Genomic DNA, 23,977 nt, shown 5'->3' on the forward strand with positions numbered 1-23,977 from the left:
GGAATTTTTAACTCAATGATGATCAACTAAGAGCATTATAAAAAATATATTTACATGCCACCATGCCAGATTTAGGTTTCTTTGTTTGGGGTTAAAACGTAAGATGACCTTAAATAACGAACTCATTGTTTAACCTGTTTGACAAACAGCCTGGAGCCACTGAAAGCCTTTAAGGCTTGTCATCTATTGTGTAAAGACAGCAATCAGGGCATGATCCTCCCTCTCAACTGTATAATCTCATCAATGATTGAAGGATATGACAAGTTAGAAGTCGAGCACTCACAGCCTTGTCTAAACCAAGTTGCATAATCATGAGTGATTTGTAGAAGGAAGCTCACAAATCAAAAGATCTCACGCTTGTGGGTGGAGGACCTGCAAATCCAGTGACAGCAAGATGGGGGACTAGTTATAAACAGAATATGCTATGTAGTTTAGGTTAACAGGATAGAGAACAATGCAGCCAATTCAAGGGCACATGATCTACTGAAGAAGATATTTGTTTCTCACATGCTGTAGAAAATAACAGGTCTGCTGCACATGAGGGAAGAACTGGATTTGAAGTAAGATCTTACTGTTTGGATTAATTTAGGAAAACTTTTAAGAATACCTATGAAGGACTGTCACCAGAACAATCTTGAAATTCAGCTGAAACTCCTGAATGGTTTTACTTTTAAAGGGCACTATAATCGTAAACAAAATGAAAATCTGACTAATACAATCAGGAAAATGGTATTCTATGTGGTCACTGAAAAAAAAAGTAATGAACCCACTTATCACCTTTAGTTTAGATAACCTTTTCTGCTTTATTTAAATACATTATATGAAAACTCAAAAGCCATGAGGTTGTGATTTTTTTTTTTTAAATAATTTTTTGTATAAAAGGTATTTGACATAAGTTGAAAATGCAGTTATGAAAATAATCAAAACATTGCTCAACTCTTTGGATCATTTGTTGCACTTAATTCTTTTTTCTGACATTTTGACTGAGTAAAATTCTGAATGAGAAAATATTCACTTTACTTTTTTGAAAAAACATTTTTTAAACAGCTGAATGTGTTAGTTATCTCCTAGAAAAATAAATAAAAGTGTCAGAAAACCTTCACTATCATCCTGAATGTGTTAGTTATCTCCTAGAAAAATAAATAAAAGTGTCAGAAAACCTTCACTATCATCCAAAACTCTACTCTTTAACCTGGTTGACGGGTTGCTAAACCTGTAATCTGAAGTTGAAACCTTTCTGACAGCACTTATTTTCCCTAGAAACCCTCATTTTTAGTTGAGCAACTCATGTTCACTCTGCATGTGACTGTTTGAATTCAAGCATAGCTTTTGCCAAGGAGGAGGGACTGTTTTCATTTAAAAAGAGGGATGTCCGTTTAAGAGAGGCAAAGAAACTAGAGGGAGGGGACAGAGAGAAAAAGAAGGTAGGGGTTGAGATCATTTTTTGTTTAGGCAGGGATGAATCAGCTTTTCTGTCAGTAAAAGGACACTACACAAGGAGAACACCTAACTTTTAAATCACACAAACTGAGCAGAAAAAATGAAATCATGTCAGCTGTTGATGGGTTTCCCCAAACTGCAGGGAATTTTATCTGGTAGTTATCTAGAAAGAGGAAGAAAGTATGAAATACTTTCACCCACCATCCAGAGGTCAAGAACATGAGGGGTGCCAAATATTCAATGTTTTTACATATGTGCAAGTAAATTACACGTGAGGTACTTTGACTTCTATAGATGTAGACTTATGAGATGTTACAAGAAAACCGGAAGTGATTAAACATCCATAAGACTGCTCATATGCATTTGAAGAAAATATTCTCATAGAAAGCGAAACACTTTAGTACAGAGGTTTCCGTCTAATGGTGGCATAATAGCTTTGTACGATCTTTGGTCCTGCTCTTTTGTAGATGCCACTCATATGTAAAGTTAACCAGGAGCTGTTTCAGTGCAACCTGACAAACCTACTGGCAAAGTTACAGCAGGATACTTCTGCATGAACATATGCTCCATGTAGACTGCAGGGTAAATAATTAGGTGCACTTTAATTTTATGCCATGATCATTTGGTGTGTAGCATTTCTAGCATGCTTTTAAAGCAAGTTGTCTTATTTACATTAGTGATTAATTTTAAACATAAGTACAACTGAAACTACAACATATGGTGAAAGAATCAGTCAACAATGCAACACAGACAACCTGAAAAATAGGTGATTATGTTACCATTTTCATTTAGTGACAATGAGTAAAAGAGGCTCACAACTTAAATCAGTAAAATTTTATTTCCCCAAGTTTACGTCATACAATTCTAAATAATGGGAAAAAAGAGGCAATTACATTTACCAATGAAAAATATTGCATTCAACGATACAATGGCAAAGCTAATCTGCATATTTTTTAAAAAAAAAAAAGGTGGGAAAAAAAAAATAGAGTACAAGATGCTGCATAAACATGGATAAACTAAAACAAAAATGGAACCACAAGTTGACTAACTGCGCAAGTTGTATGAAAGCAGTTCTAGAACCATCAAAATATGGAATCATAAATTAAAAATTCTTCTATTAAAAATCAAATTCCACATGACGACGTTCAGTAAGTTGTCCTTCAGTATGGTCGGTCTCTACGCTCCTGGCGATGGTCCCTAAAAAGAGACAGATGACAGTAAATACTGAATACTTCTAAATGACTTGGCAGAAAAACTGAATTAGGCCAAATGTTACCTCATATCCATCTTTCCACCTGGTGGTCCCATTCCCCTTCCACCGCGACCACCCATTCGGTCCATAGGTGGTCCTCCACGTCCAGCACCACGGAATCCTCCCCTGTCCATTCCACCACGTCCCCTGAATCCACCACGGTCTCCTCCCCAGCCTCCACGGAAACCTCCTGGGCCACCAGGACCTCCAACTCCTGCTGGTCCACCACGGTCCATACCTCTTCCTCCACGCATTCCCATTCCACCTCTTCCTCTGTCCCCACCTGGAGGAAAGGGAGGACCACCACCCAATCCTTCTGGTTTGGGAGCTTTGCACTGGTTACACTCCATCCTCCAAGCAAAGTTCTGGTTGCCACAACCCCTAGGAACACAAACCAACACACATTACTAAACTATTCCACACTTGCACAGAAAGAGCACTTATGAAAACAACGTACGGATTTGGACACTCCCAATCCCCTGCTCTTTGTTGCATGTTTCCTCCTGTGGGTCCACCTCTGCCCATTCCACGTGGACCTCCTCGTGGACCAAAACCACCACGGTCTCCTCCACGGCCCATCATACCTGATGAACACATAACCACACTTTTCTATATGATGTATTCAAAACATCTATACTTTCTTCCAAATTCACAGAAGCAAAAAACTTAAACAGAACAGTTATAAAAAGCTTGGTTACACGAAGCACAACAACCTTGGCTTTTTTTTTTTTTTTTTAAACTAATTTACATGGGTATGTTTTACATAGACTAACATGACGTGAATAAATAGTTGGGACATTTACCTCCACGGCCCATCATACCATCTCTCATGGGCATGCCGCCTCTCATTCCACCCATCATGGGTTTCCTGCGTGCCATGGACACCTTTATTCTTCGACCTTGGAACTCTTTTCCTGTGATCAAAAAAAGGAAGATTTTACCAAGGCTTTGTAGATTGATACATTTCACTGACATTTGCATCTTGTAGGATGTCCAGTCTGTACAAGTGTACCATCAAAATGTTCCACTGCTGCTTTGGCACAGATGGGCTCCTCGTAGGACAGGGTGGCATCTCCTTTGGGCTTTCCTGTGTCTTTGTCTGTGTATATGTTGATAGCTGGCTGGCCAAGTCTGCGATTCAGCTAGATACAGAAAAAGACTAATTAGCTTCCACATTAAATGCACTTGCAGCCATTTCAGTTTAAGGTCAGAAGAGTTGTTTAAAAATGGCTGTCCATTTACACACGTAGCAGACAGAAGGACTGGATGAATACAATCAAAGGAATATTTGAGAGAAATGACCATTTACAATGACTTCAAAGAAGGAAAAGCTGAAAATGGTGTTTATTAAACTACCATGGAACATTTTTACAACCTTAAAGAATGTCACTTATAAAGCAACTACGAGAAATGGAAACATACCGATACCTCCCTTTAGTCTTATTTGGTTCACTTACAACTTCTGGAATACAAGTTAGACTAACTGGTTCAATTCAACTTATGGACTTTTTTCCCCCATCAGCAACCCCATTAAAAACTTCTCATGAAGTGTGAATCTTACCCTTATTGGGCCAACATGCTTAAAGAACTCTGCCATTTCCTCCAGGTTAGCCTTTTCAGTCAACCCTGTGATGTAAATTGTACTGTTCTCAGAGTCATCTTGCTCTTCTGGTCGTCCTACAAGTACAAAGAAAAACAAAATTCAAAAGAAAATGTAAATTTTTGACATGGGTATGAACCACCAAAAAAGAATTTTAGGAGATTTCACCTACCCATATCTCGTTCATCGCTGTTCATAGGTCCTGTAGTGCATCAGATGAGGGGAAAAAACAAAATAAAACAAAACAAATTGAAAGTCAGTGTATGAAACTGAAATATTCTATACATGAAAAATAATACAAAACAATCCAGTCATTTCCTTATAGACGCATGACTCATATTGGGAAGTAGAAAATGGTACCTTATGGTACAAATTCCCACAAGTGATCAAAATTGAATTGAAAATTGAACACCTCAAACCCTTGGCAAATTGTGTCATTTGAAAAGCCTTTAAGACCAGTGAGAAATCCATAAACAAAAGAAAAAATTGATAAACAAATTGCTCATTTGTTCGAGCAGCAAGCGAACACTTAAATGGATCGTTAACCTGTCAAACTCGTCAGACCAGAAACAGTGACTGAATTATATGAAGACCCTAAGACAATATGGTCTCAGGCAAAAAAAAAAAAAAAAAAAAAACTTTCCCCAATATTTTCAGATGCGTTTGTGTAAATAAATTTTGCATACCACAATGTAACATCAATATTTGAAGAATAATTGCCCAAAACGTTTATGGATTTGAAAGGACTAACCAGTGTAATACTCGTTAACTTACCACCAGGCTTACTGAAGCCACCTCTGTCTCCAGCGCTGCTATGGGGGAATAAATGGAGATATGAAGGCTTTTCCTTTTACAGCCACATCCATGGCTCGAGCAAAGTGGCTTGATTGAGGGAGTAATCAAAACATTCTAACTAACTGGACAGCAACTTAAAAGATACTTCCCAGAATTATAAATACACAGTCTAATTTAGGGGAAAACTTATTTACGTGCCATTGCTTAGCTAGCTCAGTACAACTTCAGTGACAGCTTGTAGAAGTGGATACATTTGTGAAAAGTTATTATTGACTAACATGTTTTAATGAAATAAATGTGACAAATCCGAAACATTTGTACACAGGTAAAAAGATTTCAGATGCACTGATGGCATACATCTAGTACCCTAAACAAGCAATCACCCAATAGCATTACTTGTACTTTACAACTGACTTAGATTAAAAACAGCTTCTGAAGAAAAAAAAAAAATACATTTAAAAAAAAAAACAAGAGTATTGTGATCACATTTACCAATAAATTTAAACATATATAACACTTAAACATTGTTTGAAAACACCAAAAAGACATTTTACAGCATTTACCAAGTTTAATTTAAATACAAGATCACTTTATACCCATCATGCTTATTATATAACAAAACATCATCCTCAGTTCTTGAAAAAAGGCAGACTTCGACTCTTTGTTAAAGCTCCTTCCTGCTGCTTAAGCTGGCGACTCTGTACAGAGTACAGATCTTTTTTTTTAGAGAAAAGATGGTTTAATATGGCTCTCACTGTTACCTGTACGGTATAAATGTGACAAAGCATGTTAAAAAGTGCTCAAAAGAAATTGATCAACATTTGAATTCCAAACCACAAAACAATTGAAAACATTTTAAAATGACAGTGCCCCTCCCACCCCCCAACCCAGACCACTTAAATACCTGTGCAAAGCTAAAACTATCCTACAGCACTGGCCTAATAAAATGGTTGAGTGTATTTCATACTGTAGTTCCAAATATGTCATTTGTTTTATATTAACCACTACTTAAGTGACTTGATTTGACTAATGCTTCGATATTTTATTTAAAAATTGCATACTGTTTGTCTCATGGCACAACTACCCTACATCACATTTGGGCTAAATTGATAAACTTCCCAACTGTACTCTCTTAATTCACATTGACTGTGCATCACTGCCAATAAAACCTTAAAATATGACTTTGGCAAATATGCAAGGAAACTAAAGATACGCATTATTATCTTCTGTAAATGCATGTGTGGAACCAAATACAAGAAAAAGTGTCTTTGAATAATAAAAAAAAAAAGATCACTGTCAAAACACGTTAATTCCTGTGGCACTTTTCATTCAAAACTCAGCTTGTTTTCTGAGAACAAGTTTCAAAATCCAATCTAATAGTCATTGCAAGTTCAGATGATCCAAATAAAGATTTATTGTTAAGTTTTATTAATAATGATATATATCTCTATCTCTCTCATATATATATCTCTATCTCTCTCATATATATATATATATATATATATATTATTATTATTCAAACTTAATGTTAGACATCATCACTGATGTCTAACATCAGTGTTAGACAATGAACCAAAAAAAATGTGTAGTTAAAACTTTTGATTACCTTAGCAGCTGTCAACTGCCAAGCAGCTTTTCAAAGAAGCTGTATATGCAGCTTCATGGGAAAAAAACCCAACACACTGTATCAATTGTCGATTTGCTATACAAGGTAGAATTTGTGCATTCAGGGGTAATGGCTTCACTATGAAGCAACACCTGACTATGAAGCAAGGTCAATATAACCAAGTTAGCCTCAGGTGATCTGCCTTAACCAACCCAAACAAAGATTTTGTTATGAAATACTACAACTTTGTTTATAAACCTTGTAAGTTAACCCAGGACTCAGGATTTGAGAAGAGTCACTTGTATCCACATTAATAGCCAGTCAGAATAAAATAAAAAAAAGACTGCATTTCTGGCAAGCTCTAACATATAAGCTACTGCATACGTAGCAGGAGGAATAGCTAAAACTAAACCAGTCACTTCATTGACAGGCTAAATTATGATCATCTGATCAACGTCATTCTAAATTCATTAAAGCCCAACTAAACATAACATGCAATTATACATTATAAAAATCTGTGAGCGCCATGTGCATTAGTATATAAAAGTTTCAGTCATTCGGTCAAAAGGCACACAGGTTCTTTGTAAATACTTTTTTCACCATAAACAAACTTAAAAACTAAAAACTAGCCACCAGATTATTGTAAATGCACAATTTCATTCTGTCGACCCAGCAAAACAAAGTATGTAGTTTTCTTGTTACCTAAATTAAGTTCTAAAATACAAATCAATAAAGATGGGTTGTATAATTTCATATACCTTATCCATGTATCATCTAATGGAATTAAAGTTTGACATTGTAGACCAAAAGAAAAAGAAGAAAATCTCTTGTAGCTTGGTAATCAATGAGCTTCATGACAACAAAAACAGCTTTATAGTAGTCAGTTTTTGTTTTATGCTACACACACACACCTTCCTTTTGAATAAAATGTCTCTCAGACTTCTCCAAAAAACAGTAAAGAGACCTTTATACATTTATTTTATTATCCAACTAAATGGATTGACCAGGAGGCATGGCTTTACATGAGTTGGTTTTTTAATTGGAAAACCTAACTCACTTCATGTAAATTTTAGTTTAAATAGTTACCATGGCAATTGTGAAAACTCAGAGCTGAACATGAGCATTAACTCATTAAACCAGTTCTCTCACTTTCATCACAGGACCCATGTCATGAAGACTACACAATTCCGTAATTCATTAAGTAAAAACCTTCAGAGCTAGCAGCAGTCATAAGAATTTAAGTATATTTCCCAAAAGTAAACGTTTTATGGCTCTCAAAACCCCCTTTTTAAATCAAACTAAGATTAGCATACATTTAATTAGCCCTGTATTTTCCCCTGTTTTCAAATTCAAACTCAATTTTTTTCTCTGTCCTCCAAATTTTCTTTTCAAGTTTATCATTACGAAATTCAGCTGTAGTTTTAGGGACCAAAGGAAACTAAAAATTTTAAAACAGAAGGAAGAGGAATAAAATCTCAAAATGAAATCAATCTAATCTGGTTCATTTAATGCAATACAGGTCCCCAAGGAGGAATGAAATTATTTTAGCGCTCTTAAGTCTGCTTCTGCCATGGTTGCTATATTTGATTTTTTTTCATGTTGATATTGTTTGTGTTTTGATAAAATTTCTTCAATCCAGACAAACGGCAAAATGTTTTATTTTGTCTGTAACCCTTACAAAAAAAAAAAAAAAAAAAAAAAAAAAAAGATTTTAATCACACCCTGAAAATACCAATGAACTGACAAAAGGGAAGTATGTTTGGAAACAATACCCAAGTTGACATATCCGTAAGAGTTTGATGTTTTAATTTTAGTGAAGCATGCTGCATAACATGGTCTGAAAAATCCGTGTCAGATTTACTCAACCTTTAACTGCATTTTTGCCCAATTCCAAGTCACCCATGTATGCGTGAACCACTAGGGTAATAATGTATAAATGTTTGTGCAGATATTCTTGCATAACATTACAAATAGCCAATAATACCATGAATATATCCAACTTCCTAGTTAACCCAAAAGTGATGTTAACATCGACATATAATGTTCTATGAGGAAGACTATTCAACCTAAATGTTTATGCACAGGACTCTGGCCATTTAAAAAAATTTAATAAATAAATGGAATAATTCCTTACCTTGAATTATAGTGAAGCAGGGCTGAGAGAAACTGCTTAGACTAGTGTTTGTCTATTTGTCTATGTGGAAAGGAAATGCCAATTAATTCATTAGCACCGACAGCTAATGAACAATGACAGTGACCTTGAGACAACTCATTTAGAGAATTTTTTTAGTTTTCTCAGCCCTGCCCCAGGCAGTAAATATACCTGTAGAGTCAGAATAAAAAATAAAATGAGATTACATGCTAAGGAAATACACTTACCCCATTCCACGCCCCATGCCTCCACGCCCACGATGCATCATTCCACCACGGTCAAAGCCATCCCTTCCAGGGCCCCTGCCATCTCCTCCCCCCTGGTACCTTCCAGGCTCAGAGCCAGGGTAAGCAGAGCCTCCACCCTGGCCATCCTGTCTGTAGTTATCTATAAAAGAGCAAAGCAGAAGCATGAGTACATACAGTCATTGTCATCTGATTTATTTTAAACCCAAATGTTTCAGTGAAGCTTCAAATAGAGCAATATAGAAGGGACAAACTTACTGTAATGGCTAGATTGGCTGTAGCTGGGTGGTCCACCTTGCTGACTGTACTGACTGGCCGGAGGCTGTCCATAGGAACCAGCAGCTTGAGGAGGGTATGCAGGAGGAGCTTGTTGCTGCTGCGGCGTCTGCTGTTGGTAGCCCTGCTGCTGATTGTAGCCTGCCTGCTGACTCTGGTAACCAGGCTGTTGCTGTCCGTAAGATGCAGGCTGGGAGTAGCTATTCTGGCTGTAACTAGCTGGCTGGCTGTTAGCATTGTAACTGCAATGGATGGGGCAAAAACCAATTAATATGCAGAACAGCAGGTATGTTAAGGTTTTAATTCATTTTCTACGCTTGAGGCCCACAAAGGACATACCTTTGAGGTGCAGCAGGAGCAGCCTGTTGACCATATCCAGGATAAGCAGACTGAGCAGTGTACCCTGGCTGAGAGCCATAAGACTGGGATGCAGCTGGAGCAGCAGCAGCAGGAGTGCTGTCATAACCACTAGCTCCATAACCCTGGGCCGACTGTGAGTAGCCATGGGTAGTAGACTGGGCAGGATAACCAGCTGTGGGGGGGGGGGGGGGGGGGGGGGGGGGAATTGGTTTCAGCACCAGGGTTTGCAACAATTTAACTCTCCTTGATACTGAACTTGACACTTAAAAGACCATCTTCAGCTTTCATCACTGATCTGCAATCTTTGTGGGTGGCAAAAAGGTAAAGCATGCATACTGCTACTGGCTTGGCTGCAAGAGCTAGCTTTTTCTATTTAAAAAAAAAAAAGAAAAAAAAAAGAACGATGCATTGGTGCTGTGCCTTTGCATGTTTTAATGGGCTTCCCTATAAAGGCATTTCAGTTCCCAGACTGCCTGCTGAATCTGGATAAATGGGTTGCTGCCATCAAATGAGATAACTTGAAATGCTGTCATGTGTTTGTGAGGACTTTGTTGGTGTCAAGCAGTGTTAAAAAAAATAAATAAAAAAAAATAAATTTTTTTTTGGTTTTCTTTTTTTGTATGAATGCTACTGCAAAGAAGTTTGTTTTTTGGTTGAATTTACAAATTCAACTATCACCATGGTGTAAATGAGATATGGGGTGGCAGTTTCAGTGTTAATGAAAAAATACTAACTTAAATTTAACAGCAGAATAAACCAGCCTCTTACTGCAGATTTATGTTTAATTTGGAATGGTCATTTTCATTCAGAATACAGTATTTATAAGGTCCCTTTTGATGTTCTAATGATGTATTGATTCTCTCTAAAAGGGTAATTAAAGCTCATGTAAACATGGATAATACCTCTATTTGTCATCAAGTTAGTTCTACATTTAAAAAATAAATAAACAAAAAGGTCATTTAAAGCACATACAATTTTGAATATTATCATTCCAGATCACAAACCTGCAGCTTGTTGGCCATATGAGGATCCATACTGTTGTTGCTGCTGAGGGTAGCCTCCAGCTGCAGGTGTTGTCTGAGTGTAACTGCTGTCAGCAGCTGCGGCAGCAGGTTGAGCATACGAGCCATAATTCTGCTGGCCATAGCTTTGCTGATAGAAGAAAACACAGTTTAGGACTGCAGTATACATCAACTAAACAGTCACTGGCATGGAAAACAGCAACACATTAACATTACACAAATTTGTCACTTACCTGTGCCGACTGTCCATAATTTTGTGATGGCTGGGCAGCATAGGAGGCGTACCTGCAGAAGCACCAGATATTATGGGGTGCCCTTACCATTTTAAATTATTCCATTCATGATGGGATGAATGATCAATTGATTAGCAATTTAATTATACTGGATGAATAATTTTAAAGTTATTATATCATACATTTTTCTGGGCAACCGTCTCAAGCCCACGTTTCAAGACAAAAGAAAGTTATTTGAAAGAGTTAACAAAGAGTCTTACCCCTGCTGAGCACTGGCCTGATTATAGGAGCTGTAATCTGAAATAAAGATATAAAACAGAGAGAGAGAGAGAGAGGGGGAAGTTTAAATTCAGAAAAACAAAATGCCATCTTTCGCGCGCGAGGAGCACGCCACACAGGCCGCTTGGGTGGTCGCCATTCAATACGAAGGTAATGTAAACTTCATATTGAAACAAAACAATAAGTTGCACCAAAACTAGCATAGGCATGATGGAAACATAGACAAAAACGTTTTAAGACACTTTGCGCCTGCAATGTAAAACAAAATTGTACAAAGAGACCATGCGGCAGTTGACCGCGATGACTAGACGAGCCAACAAAACGAGGCCTTCAACGCAATGCTAGCGTCATTGATGGTAAACCAATGTTTCAAATGCAAAAAAGGAAACATGAACAATTATACTGGCAAATAATAATCTGAGATTAAATAATGCATATACATTTTTCAGTCTGTATCACAATTTAGCTAAATAAAGCATCGAAAAGGTGAAAATTCCGCACTCACCCGGAGCTGTCGCCATTTTAGTGTGCCTGTACGAGACGCCTGGACGGAGTTGGCTGCGAGAAGCCGTTCTTTTCCAGGCGTAAAACCGCGTGTAATCTCGCGAGACATAAACGGCGAGGCTGCACGTACTGCTAGGAAACCAGTTTGCAATCATGGTAATCTGAATGGTGGGAAATGTACGAGGCAAATTTAACAAAATCTTTGTTTGGAAGCAATTTTGAGTGTAATTGGGCAGCTTATACGTACCAATGTAATGTGAGATTTGTGTATTCGTAGTATACAAAAGTATAAACAAAATATTGACACTTTATACTGCGCTTTTAAATTATTTCAAGTTTGTAGTTAACTTTCTTAATATTTTAAAAAGTCGTTTAAATGTTTTACCAATCAAAATGTGCAACAGCTGTATGAAATTTAGTCAGTCAGTCAATTTGCAAATAAAGGTGGTATACGGTGTACTTGACTTATATCTAATGTGAGTTATTTGTCATGTACATATGTAAACATTTAGCATTTTCATTTTTTAAAATGTAAACATTTTGCAGCTTTCTTCCCATTGATTTAGTTTTTTTTTTTTTTTTTTTTAAATGTTTTTTGCTTTGGTTATGTGTTGTTTTGTTTCCACTGTTTGCTAATTAATTGTAATAAACAAAAATGTAAAGAATAATAATAACAATAATAATAACAATAAATGTATCAATAATAATAATAAAAAGAATAATGAGAATAAAAAATAATAAATTATTTGTAGAATAACTTCTCTCCACCTCCACAAACTACAACATTAAAATACTCTAAAATAGTCTCACCATACCCTCTTCAAATAAACTATAATTTCCAAAATTTAAAGGTGTAAAAATATATTGCACCAGGCAGAAACCAACACACTGTTTGATTTGAGGAGCTATCAGCTTAAAATAAATCAGTTATTTTTACAGTATAGCTCGAGAAATACAGTAATGTGGATGTCTTGATTTTCTTGTCCAGTGGGAGGCGGTAATAAGTTCTATGATAATGTGAGAGTTCAAACCTTAAACACTGCGCTACAAGTTTTTTTTTTTTTTTTTTTTTTTTTTTTTTAAATAAACTTGATTTAATATAAAAGCAAAATACAGTTTTTAAAAAATGGGATAGATCATGGGGGTGTAAGACAGACATCAACCTCTACTAGGTTGCTCGCGGTTATGTCTGTAGTTGCTCGCCTACCGCCGGTAGGTATCAGTAGAAGAAGAAATAGAAGCAAATGCAAATACAAAGAAGAAGAAACTTGCGGACGTGGTTTCCCTTTTAGAAAACATATTTATATTGATTGGATGTCCTTATTTTAAAATACCAGCTAAAGTCGCAGACTCCAAGTTAATCTTGCTTTATGACATTGAGAAGATGTGAACAGAAGAATATCGTAGTCGATGTAGTAGCCATATCTGTGGAATATAACATAATAATGATTGAATTAAACTGGAATTGCGGTTCATTGAGAAGCGAATTCCCTTTGTAATATTGGGTATTTCTCTTCTGTCAGTCCTTTAACGATGAGCACCGACGGATGTTTAATTGTTGGAGTTATCGTAGAACAAGTGACCGTAAAACCTGCAGCCGAGCTGAAAAAATGCTGAGTCGTATATTTTCAGTGAGGTTTTTGTTTGGATCAGATCGCCCTGGGTTCTGCCTGGGATCAGCTCTATTTATAATATTTATGCTTATGTTGTATGCTGGGGGTATCCAAGCAAGTCTCAGTATTGGGCCAGGAGGACACTTCCCAAGTATCAGAGGTAACTGCTTTATTATTATTTTTTTTAATAGTGGTTGCAAGTAGCAATATCCCAGAGTATACAATATATAACTCATTTTGTCCCCCACAGATGTGTTTCTGTTCTCTCTGAGTCATGATGACCTACCTTCTCTGCTGGTCAGTGTTACTATGCTGCTGCTATTTGGACAATATCAGGAGCGTCGCTGGGGAACAGTTGCCATGCTGGCCCTGTCTATCCTCACAATGATCATACTACCTTTAGTTTACACCCTGGTTATCTTTGTGGGTGGAGGTGAGGCAAGTCGAATTTGTGGTTTCTCTGCCATCCAGCTGGCTTTGTTTACAGCACAGTGCCGACAGGCGATACAGCGGAGGCTCCTAAGATGTTTGCCAGTCTGGTTCCTTCCCTGGCTTCTGTTGCTTATTGGCCTGCTGCTGCTGCCAGGGACACCTGCCCTTCTTCACTTCTGTGCAATATGCATTGGACACAACTGTATCCTTTCTCTCTCTCTCTCTCTCTCTCTCTCTCTCTCTCGCTTTTTTTTTTTTTTTTTTACAGTCAATTCATTCTTATTAGTATATAAACCTCTGAGGGCCAAAAGTTAAATACATCGATTAACATTTAAACAAGTAATTAATTGCAAATTTAACATGTAATCGGTCCATATTATATCATGAACAGGTGATAAAACAAAAGGCCAGTGGGGACAGGAATGTTAACTTTTACTCACTTGTCCTACCAAAAAGCAAAATACCTTGGCATTTAGTTCTAGTGTTTTTTTTTTTTTTTAAAGAAAAATACTTAACGTAACTTGCAGATGGTCAGCACTTTATTGGGATGTTGCAGGAACTGGAAGCGTCTAGGTTTTGGGATTCCATTCCTGACTTTGTATATGTTCCAACCTCAGCAAGGTTCAGATTGCCGACCTACACAACCTCACAGAGGTGTTGTAACTCATTAAAACTATTATTGATTTTTCACAGTCACTGTGTGCATCACAGTGACAAATTTCATAGCTTTTTATTTTTTATTTTTGCTGTTACAGATCATTTCCCCAGTTGACTCCTGCAGCTCAGCCGACTGCGCCCCCCATGAGCATTGCTTTCAACCACCGCTCATGGATGGAACCATTACCTGCTTGGATAATGAACGAATCCACAGCACAGTCTGAGGCGGAAGTACTAGAGGAGGAAATGCTCAGAGCAGGGATACTGGCCTCATTACAAGATGCTCCTGAGGAGGACTCTGATGCAAAAGTAGAAGTGCCTAAATCATCTGTTTCATCTCTGCGGTTAGTCATTTTCTTGTGTATGTGTGAGTTCATGTGCAAATTTGTCTATACTAAAGCAATTATTGACAGGTTTCTGCTAATGTTTCCTCTCAGACTCCAGCAGTTGGAGAAGATGGGCTTCCCCACAGAGAAGGCTGTCGTGGCATTAGCTGCATCAAAGCAGCTAGATGGCGCCATCTCCCTGCTTATTGAAGACAACATTGGCGAGAAAGCGGTGGTGGTATCAAAAGGAAAGAGCCCACCGCCACCGCAAAGCACTTAGACAACCACATACATCTAGATGGAGTCTGTTACAGTTTTTGAACTTGACACACTATGCTTGGGTTTTGCTGAGCTTCTGTATTCTCCCTGTGGGCACATGTTGAACTGTTTTAGTGATCAAAAGTGGAAAAAGGGGATGTAAGATTGTGTGCTCTCTAAGTACATGCAAACTGTTTGAGACGATTTCTTGTATCTGTACATAACAGAGAGCAGATGTCATTCATTTAAGTTATAAAAGCATTTAATGAATAGGTCTGTACCACAAAGGAGAACAGGTGACATGTTGAAAAAAATAAAACAATGAACAATATTTTATTACACTGATCATTTTGACAGGATTATCTTAACACGGTAACACATTTGAAGGAAAAATGTTCAAAATATGAAATGGTTACGCAACGGTTTACGACAAACTACAAATGATCATTTAAATAGTTTCACAATAAATTCGATATAAGTTGAAAAAACAACGTATTTTCATCAACCAACACAACAGTGGTAAAAACAGGTTCAAGTTCCATTCCATCTTTTGTGAGTGTGCGTGAGTGTGTTTCAGATGTTGAAATGGAAAGTCAAGTTTGCAGAGCTGTTTTAATTTCAACATACTTTGTTTACAGGTTGCAGCTCTATGTAATGTAAATAATTGTGCATGTTTTGAACACACTGATGTCCAGAATACATTGCAATCACATATCAGTACTTTCAGGGGAATAAAGACAGTCAGAAATTACAAATAACTGTTAGCAACACATAGCTCACATAGAGATGACTTCATGTTCTTAGTGCACTACATAACACTGAATAAAACAATAAGATAGAAGTATAACGAAGTGAATACTAAAAGAGGAGGTTTGTCTGTGATATTGTGTCCATGCTCAATATTCTTAAACAATGGAATCTCTTCAGACTGTAGTTATATGTTAAAGCAAAACAAAGACTCATCAAGTCTTTTGTCTCACATCTTTTCTCAAAATTACCCTTGTTTTCCAGAATAGTTAATAATTCAATGAGCACCATAGAAGACTCAGATTTTCCTTTTTTCTATTTTCAAACAAAATTTTTGTTCTTTTTTTTTTTTTTAGTTCTCTACTTAAATACATGAAATACATAAGCAGCTATTCAGAGCATTTTCTAAGGGTTTGGATATGGTAATAGAGGGGTCGAAGTAGTTGTAAAGTTATTGATGGAGTAGGACAATGTGGAGTATCAATGGAGTTTCCCTGAGGTGTTCCCCATCCTAAATCTGTCAATAAAGCCCAGACTGGGCACCAAATATGGTTTGAATATGTTGAGTGCTGATGAGACCTATTGGAGAGGAAGTCAACCCAGCCTGTGATCCTCAGGGTGAGCAAAGGGTTATTTCCCTCAAACCTTGGTGTCGGAGGACAGAGGGGAAGCAACTCGATGTGGAAGTACACCTGCTCGCTTATCTCTGTAGAAACTAGGGGAGGTTGTGCCAAACGGTCCATCCCCAGACCCTAGATCAGGTTCTGTTGAAGAAAGAAAGCAGTTGGAACGGGTCCTCCCTCTCCACCAGTATGTGCAGATGTGTGCATTTTACAGTCCTCATTCAAGTCTACATTCAGTGTGCTGCTTCATTTTGATTCCCAGACGCCGTAGAGGAGGCACATCTCATTACGGAGGATGTTAAAAAGAAGTTTTTCTTATCTGTAGATGTATATTTTCTGATGTTTTGTATGGACCTATAACAGAAACTACTAGTTTGCCTCAAATATATATTTATTATCGGCATTTTGAATATTTTTGGTTAAAGAAAAATATCTATGATGGAGAAATCTTAAATATCGGAATATTAGAATGAACTGGGGGATTATTATTTAACTCAGGATCACTTTATTACAGGGATATTGTTAATTTATTCCTGTAGATTCTTGAGGAAATTATTTAATCTTTCTGTCAACATTTGGACAATAGGCTCCCAAAATCTCAAAGTAATCAATAGCAAACTTTTATTCTTTTGCTTAACTAAAAATCTTTCATCCATTTTTTTTCAACACACCAAATAACTCCAATTAATCTGGTATTTTGGTTGTCATTGTTTTTAAAAAGGCTTCTGTCAATTTTCTTTCATTTTGTGTGTATCTTCCATTTTTGTAAAATGGATCCCTTATTCTTCAAGTGGAATTTGTTGCTGATTGATTTCATGATTTATTGTTTATTTTTTAATTCTTAAAAAGTTTAACACTACAAAGTTACGGCAAAAATGACTGGCTTACAAAATCCACAAGACATCCAAAAAAGTCCCATAAAAACGAATGCTTGAACCTGGCAAAAATACATCAAAATGTGCTAAACTGACCAGGATCTAATGACCAAATAGCTTCCAAATGTGTAACTTGACGAAATATGGTGATTTGAATTTGACTTACTTTGTGTGAAAGTGGGTAATTCAACTTTTCTGATCCAATAATTTCTCAAAGTTGTTATATCTGTATCTATTACCCTTCTGGCAATAATATTAATAAAAAAATCAAAGAAGTCTTATATAAACCCACTGTTGCTTTCTTAATGGTTAATTGTCTGATAGCACACTAAAGCAAATGCATCACAGATCTCCAAAACCAACATTATAATTAAAGTGTGTGTTTGCTTCAGTCCAATCAATAACCAAAATATGTGCAACTTTTAAGATACGAAGAAGGTGCCTCTAACATTTGAGAACCTCTAACCAGTAGCTTCTTGGCACAATTTCTTTAATAAACTTGTGTTTAACTAAAAAATGAAAAGAAAATCCCTGCAAATGTTAAATCACAGAATTTCCACATAACCGTGACCAAACAATACAGGTGTTTAACAGTATAGCCATTATCAGGCAACAAACATCCAATTAAAGCGCTGATTCAAAATGAATACTGCTTGAAGGTATATGATATCACATTTTCCAGCTGTGTTCCCACCCCCTTCTAACCATTAGAAGCAGACACATGCTGATCTGAAAAAAAAAACTGAGCGAAATAAGATTTAAAAATATTCAGGACTACATCTGTCATAGTATGACCTTGACAGAGAAAAATGACTTTAATATCTGTGCTGCCATCAAATGATCAATAAACAGCTTTAAAAACAACAAACAAAAAACACATTTTAAAAATACATGTTATTTGTAACTAAATCAACATTTAATAGTTCAGTAACAAGTGGTTATCAGTGAGCTTCTAACACTTTATCAACACTTTCTAGATCTTGTCTATGAGGTAAGTGAGGGCCGGCGGGACTGTGGGTGTCTCAGCGTTACCTGGCCAGATGATAGCCTCCAGCAGAGTTACCCTGCGAGCCAGAAGCTCAAGGTCTGCCTGCAAGTCGAGGATCATCTGCAAGCTAATGTCCTATCGGAGAGCAGTGACAGGGGGAATGTGTGAAGGCGTGGAAGCATCAGCCCGGTTCCTGGGGCCGCTCGCGACTGTTCCCACCCCCTGTCTCAGCAGTGAGGTACAGAGGGAGTATGAGCCCCCTCCGCCCCTGGCTTTGACCCCTGTCTAAAGCTGACCCTTCCTCAGGCCTCCTACTCACCATGAATACCGATCATAGTCTCAAGGATTAAAACCCTCTCGGCTAAGATCTTCAGCGCCTCTCTGATTTGATGTATTCCGTCCCCCTGTGAAAATAGATACAGCTGTCAAGGTAAAGAGCACAAGCTAAAGGCCTGTTCGCCAAGATGCAAGTCATATTTTCTCAATACAGTTCAGAAGTTAGGAGGTTAAAACAGTTCACATATCTGCCCAGCACACTTAACCATTCCTTATATTTCTCTACATGTTCTTCATTCTCTGAACATGCTGCCATATGAAGACATTCTCTGCCATGCTGGGCTGGGCAACATCAGCATGCACACTACAGACCAGCGTCATGCTGGCAGCATAGCACAGTTGAAATACACTCTTCAGAACATAGATATGATCATGCCATCTGCACTCTCTTTTTTAGGTATCAGCTCAGCAAGACAAATATTTTAAGGTCCACAGTGTTCAGTCTCCACACTGCAGGCATAAAAGTTACCCAGAGTAATCTGACAGAGTGAAGCCTGTTTTGCATTGACATCTGATTTGTCTTTTCTTCCAGGAAAGGGTATTGACCTCGTGGGTCGTACTTTAAAGCAGAGGAAAAATAGTGGAGCAACAGAAGTAAAGACGGCTGAAGCCATCATGATCTTCAAGGACGGCATGCAGACAACAATGGATGAAATGTGTGATGCCAAGCTGAGTTATTCCTTCTAAAAAATATATATTTGGTATACATTCAAGACAAAAATGCTTTTAGTGAAATTTCTCAACAGTTGTTGGATGTATTGACATAAAAATGCTGCTCTTGACCCTTTTAGGGTGTTAACTCTTTTCATCTTCCATCAACATCAAGCAAATCCTGTTTTCTAACTTTCTGGTGCATAACCAAAGAAAGATGGGATGATTTCTACATATTTCTGTCTCATTTCTCTCTTAATTTATCTTATTTCTAACAGAGAAGGTTACAGTCACTTAAAAACATGGTCTGTTGCATTTGCACTTTAACCAAGTCTGCTCTGTTGCCCTATAAAAATCACTTCATGTCATCATCCTTTTTTGAACCACTTATTTACTCATTTTTATAACTATTATTATATGAATATTGTTTTATTACTTAATTTGTTCTGTACATTTGTACTTTTTTTCACAGCTTTTAACTGTAAACCTGTTTTGTGTTACATAGCACCGTGGCCCTAGAAAATTGCTGTTTCGATTTTCTGTATGTAGTGACAAATGGGGAATTGACAACTTAAACATAATGACACTATGTTAGTTTATGCGTTAGACAGGTTTAGTAATTTATTCAAATATTAAGAATAAAGAAGCTTATGCAATGTCATGCTTTTCATGCAATGTTGCATTGTGGAAGAAAAGAGGATAGCTGTATCCACTCCACTCACATCAGAGCACAACACTTCTTAACCCAAAAGAATCCACCACTAACATGTAATGGAATGATTTGGCATACACATATTTCCTTAATATTTCAATGAAATATTTCCAAGAGAATATAATCAAACAAACTGATTACAGCTAAAAGCATGAAAGAATTAAATTTGAATTAAGCTTTTGCACTCAGACCTTTTATTCTCATGTTGTTTTGCATAGTTACATGTATATGCCAAAATCAGATGCTGAAAGGTGACTGTGATGGGTAGCCATGGGGACAGTAGCTTGCAGAGGGAGTCAGACAGCTTTAGGGTCAAGAGGACAGTGTCGTAACAGGGGACAGCAGTCCAGAGCACACCCCAATGACCGACAACAACACATCACAACAAACAAACATACAAAATCAGACAGATTCAACACCGATCACATCCACTCAAACCAACACAATAACAGAGAAAATGATTAACAGATTGGAATTTGTGGGAGAAAAAGAAGTGCAGCTAAATACAACAGTTGGAGGCTAATCATAGCCACATGGACAGTGATTGCAAATGATTGTAACTCTAACCTGAAAAGTTACAGATAATTTAGAATAAACTCAATGCAATTTTAAGATATTTTCACATGTTATAGCTTGAATGGAGATGTCTCACAGCTAGTTTGCTCTTGTAAAATGAAAAGGAGGCACAAGAAAATGAACAGTTAGAGACATTAAACATCAAATGCTTCTTAGAAGAATACATTTATTTGATCTTTGGTCTAAAGGCAGAATTTTCCTGGTTACACCATGAACCACCAACCATTGTCTTACCGGCAAGCCCTTCTCTCCTGGCTCTCCTTTGGGACCTGGAGTGCCCTGTGAACAAACACAGAGTTTGACTTTGAAAGATGCGATACAGGAGTACGCTCCTTTTCTCAGCGACCATGTTGTCACTGGTCAGTGGGCTTTGAGTTGCTGCTTGAGAACACAGATTACAGTAAGATTACAAGCTGTGACTTGTTGATGTTTATTTTGAGGTAGCTTACCGGCTCGCCTCTGAAGCCCCTTTCTCCAGGGTAACCTAAAGGACCCTGAAAAATCAAAGGCATGTTGTAAACCTGTTACATTATAAAACTTAATGAGTTGTATCACTCAAGCAGTTTTTGACTAAGTTAGCCTTTTAACTAAGTCTGTCATCTGCTTTGACAAACACATTAGCAGTCAAAGGTTTGAAAGACATTTTCCCACGTGGAAAATTCTTGATTGGTACTGTAAATAAAGTATATAGACCCTTTGGGGCATTGTGAATTTGAGGGCCTTTGAGAAAATAGTTTTTAAAAACTAAGGTCCAGATCCAGATTCTGTGGAAAAAAATTGACAAGCTTAACTTTTAATTACGTACCATCTCTCCTAAGGTTTAATAAAGTTATGCCTTGTAAAATCACAGAAAAATGGGATCATAAACCGTTGTTTGGGATGATCTTGGCTTAACGGAGGGATAAATTAATCTGAACTGATTATACTCACTCTCTCTCCGCGTTCTCCCTTCGGCCCCACTGGGCCCTGTGCTCCAGGAGCTCCAGGTTTCCCCTGTTCAGATTCAGAGAAATGAAAGGAAATACAATAATGACACATCAATGCAGCAACTAAACTGAGAGCAATGAATTCCATAAAGTGCAGGACACCACTATAACGTAGGAACTCTTACATTCTGTCCTTGGGGGCCAGGAGGTCCTACTGGGCCTCTGAGACCTGGGGGACCTGTGTGGTAGATTGAAATAAATAATTTGTTTTGACTGATGAAGAGACATAAGTTTGGCCTGACAGATGACAGTTTCTCCAGGTGTTTATGACTTTTGACAGCATCAGCCATCAGAAAACCAGAACGTGACAGAAACCATGAAGACTTCCGATTGGAACTAAACAAAATCTGATGGATAAAGCTGAACACATTATCATAAGAGCTTTGTATGTGAAACCACTTTCAATGTTAGAATGTTTGAGTGTGTGGACAGATGTTTTAGAGCCACAACACAAACATCCTGCAAAGAGTAAACACTCACCGACAGGTCCAGGAGGACCCTGAGGTCCTGGAATCGGCAGACGTTGTGAGTCATGGAAAGTGTTGGTGAAGAAGGGGTCTTTTCCACGGTCTGGAATTGAAACAGAACATAGAGGACACCCCCGGATTAGGTGGAAAAAAGAAGCTAAATCTTAATGACTGCAATCTATCAGATTTAAACAACTTAAATTCCAGTATGACGTATCTGTTATTGCATTGTAATTTTATTACCTACCTTGTTAATATGGTTCTTTAGGTAACATTGGGATTTATATTCTGTCTTACTTGTGGGTTTCAAAATATATCCAAATGTTACTGCCATGACATTGTGGCTTTGTGTGGATTACATTGTAATTTCTGACTTGAATGAAGTCATTCATGTAATGGCAAAGATTATTGTTCGTATATGGTGAGATTCAGGGTTGAGTTCAACATTGCCATTTAAATAATTATGATGATCAAGCAATCATTTGTAATGATGAGAAGCATGTTGAAAGTTCTTCAGTGTAGAATATGTGTGTGGATATACTGGAAAGCTTGATCCATATGAGTGAATAATGCTTTCTCGATACTACCTCAGGAGCTCTAGAGGGCGCTGTTTTACAAGGAACTGAAATTTCTCTTAATGGCTTCAACAGTGTAGTAAGCTGCACTATAAAGACTAATCAAAACTACTAAGATTAGGGGTGGATAATACTAAATAATAATATTTAATATTTATGTAATATTATCTTGGAGAATATTCAATATACTTTGTGCAACACTGATCAGTGCCAGACAGACATGCATACACAGCATAAGGACGAGAGGAAGGGATTTGTGCTATGTGTTACACATGTGTGCTAGAGGCAGTGTGTGGCAGGTTATTTTACACTGGCAGGAATGCGGTCACAGCATAAGACATTACAGATAAAGAAACGATGGGAAGGAAGATGAGGAGGAGGACTGACATCTATAGACATCCTCCACCTGGAGGATTGTTGCAAACCGCTTGACGTCTAAGCAAAGGTGGCTCTCTATGTGTCTGACTATTTCTGGACAAGTCTTACGTTTTCTTCCCAGAAAATAGTCGGATCTATGCAATATATTATTCTGATATTTTCTCACAGTTTTCCTCTTCACTCATTGAAGCCCTAGGCTGCTGATTGAGGGACCGTCTCCTGTTCTGAGGATGGGAATTCCAGCATTCTAATGCTCATGTGGAAGCCAAATAAGCCAGTGTTTTCCAAAGGAAGCTCAGCACAAGACTCCCAGCCCCCGTCTCTACTTATGTTCCCCACTGTTACTTTGATGTGAATGAAATGGCCCACAGTCTCGGAAATCTTCGTGCCAACCACAGCATCTCCATCTAGTTTTTTCTGCACAGGAACCCCGAACTTACAAATCCGTGCGCAGCATACTTTGTTTTACCACTGAAACCATGTATAAAATCCGCCCAGCTGTTGACCTTGAAAGAGCGGTGGAGCCCCCCCACCCGTCTCTCACAACCCCCGCCCTCAGAGGTGTCTGAATGGCCTGCTGTACATCTGGAAACCGTTGATAGACAGGTTCCCATCCCAGCATAAGAAGACTGTCAATCTCATAGTTTAGATCCATTTAACACTCTGAGGAGCAAGTAGCAGATCAGCGTCATCCCGTCTGTTGTTTTTTTTTTCTTCTCAGTTTGTCCTTTGTGGAGTTTTAAGTGTCAAGTTAGAAGTCTATAAAACCTGAGTCATAACACTAGAGAAAAACAACAACACATATTATAACTGAAGGTGGGTGCATCCACAACAGATTTTGTTTGAAAATGGGGTCACGTTGTCTGAACTGGTTCACATAAAGACTATTTGCAAGGAGGGGGCAGTAAAGTGGCTTACATGGATCAACTTACTATCAGGGTTTTTATTTTCTTTACAACCAATGGAGACTTTCAAGTCCATAAAAGTAAGATGTGAGTTTCTAAGCAGTATCA

The 23,977-nt window shown here is 37.6% G+C and overlaps 3 protein-coding genes across 4 annotated transcripts in view; 1 reads left to right on the forward strand and 2 right to left on the reverse strand.

Annotated features, from left to right (window-relative positions):
* Window positions 1-2,255: 2,255 nt before the first annotated feature.
* Window positions 2,256-11,810, reverse strand: ewsr1b (EWS RNA-binding protein 1b). 2 transcript variants are annotated; one of them, XM_079251048.1, is made up of 15 exons: window positions 11,766-11,810; window positions 11,242-11,278; window positions 10,982-11,033; window positions 10,731-10,878; window positions 9,706-9,898; window positions 9,349-9,608; window positions 9,073-9,232; window positions 5,067-5,101; window positions 4,465-4,494; window positions 4,254-4,369; window positions 3,705-3,834; window positions 3,496-3,606; window positions 3,150-3,276; window positions 2,717-3,073; window positions 2,256-2,637 (listed from the first exon to the last, which is right to left on the reverse strand). In XM_079251048.1, the coding sequence occupies exons 1-15, from the start codon at window positions 11,779-11,781 to the stop codon at window positions 2,601-2,603; spliced, it is 1,809 nt and encodes a 602-aa protein (XP_079107174.1). In that variant the 5' UTR covers window positions 11,782-11,810; the 3' UTR covers window positions 2,256-2,600. The 2 variants fall into 2 exon arrangements, with proteins under 2 accessions (XP_079107174.1, XP_079107173.1); XM_079251047.1 differs by having other exon boundaries at window positions 5,067-5,104.
* A 1,235-nt stretch (window positions 11,811-13,045) lies between these two features.
* rhbdd3 (rhomboid domain containing 3) lies at window positions 13,046-15,249 on the forward strand. The gene is made up of 5 exons (XM_079252121.1): window positions 13,046-13,537; window positions 13,628-14,011; window positions 14,337-14,463; window positions 14,565-14,810; window positions 14,904-15,249. Exons 1-5 carry the CDS (start codon window positions 13,312-13,314, stop codon window positions 15,070-15,072), a joined length of 1,152 nt encoding a protein of 383 aa, XP_079108247.1. The 5' UTR covers window positions 13,046-13,311; the 3' UTR covers window positions 15,073-15,249.
* Window positions 15,250-15,469: 220 nt separating this feature from the next.
* The window catches only part of emid1 (EMI domain containing 1), a 70,701-nt gene continuing 62,193 nt past the window's right edge, over window positions 15,470-23,977 (reverse strand). Inside the window, 7 exon segments of the mRNA XM_079251460.1 lie at window positions 15,470-16,561; window positions 18,603-18,687; window positions 20,793-20,837; window positions 21,008-21,052; window positions 21,489-21,551; window positions 21,670-21,722; window positions 22,025-22,114. Of these exon segments, the coding sequence (XP_079107586.1) occupies window positions 16,437-16,561; window positions 18,603-18,687; window positions 20,793-20,837; window positions 21,008-21,052; window positions 21,489-21,551; window positions 21,670-21,722; window positions 22,025-22,114 (506 nt within the window). The 3' untranslated portion in view covers window positions 15,470-16,436.

This window comes from Telmatherina bonti, assembly GCF_933228915.1.
Source record: "Telmatherina bonti genome assembly, chromosome: 13".
Classification (NCBI taxonomy): Eukaryota; Metazoa; Chordata; class Actinopteri; order Atheriniformes; family Telmatherinidae; genus Telmatherina; species Telmatherina bonti.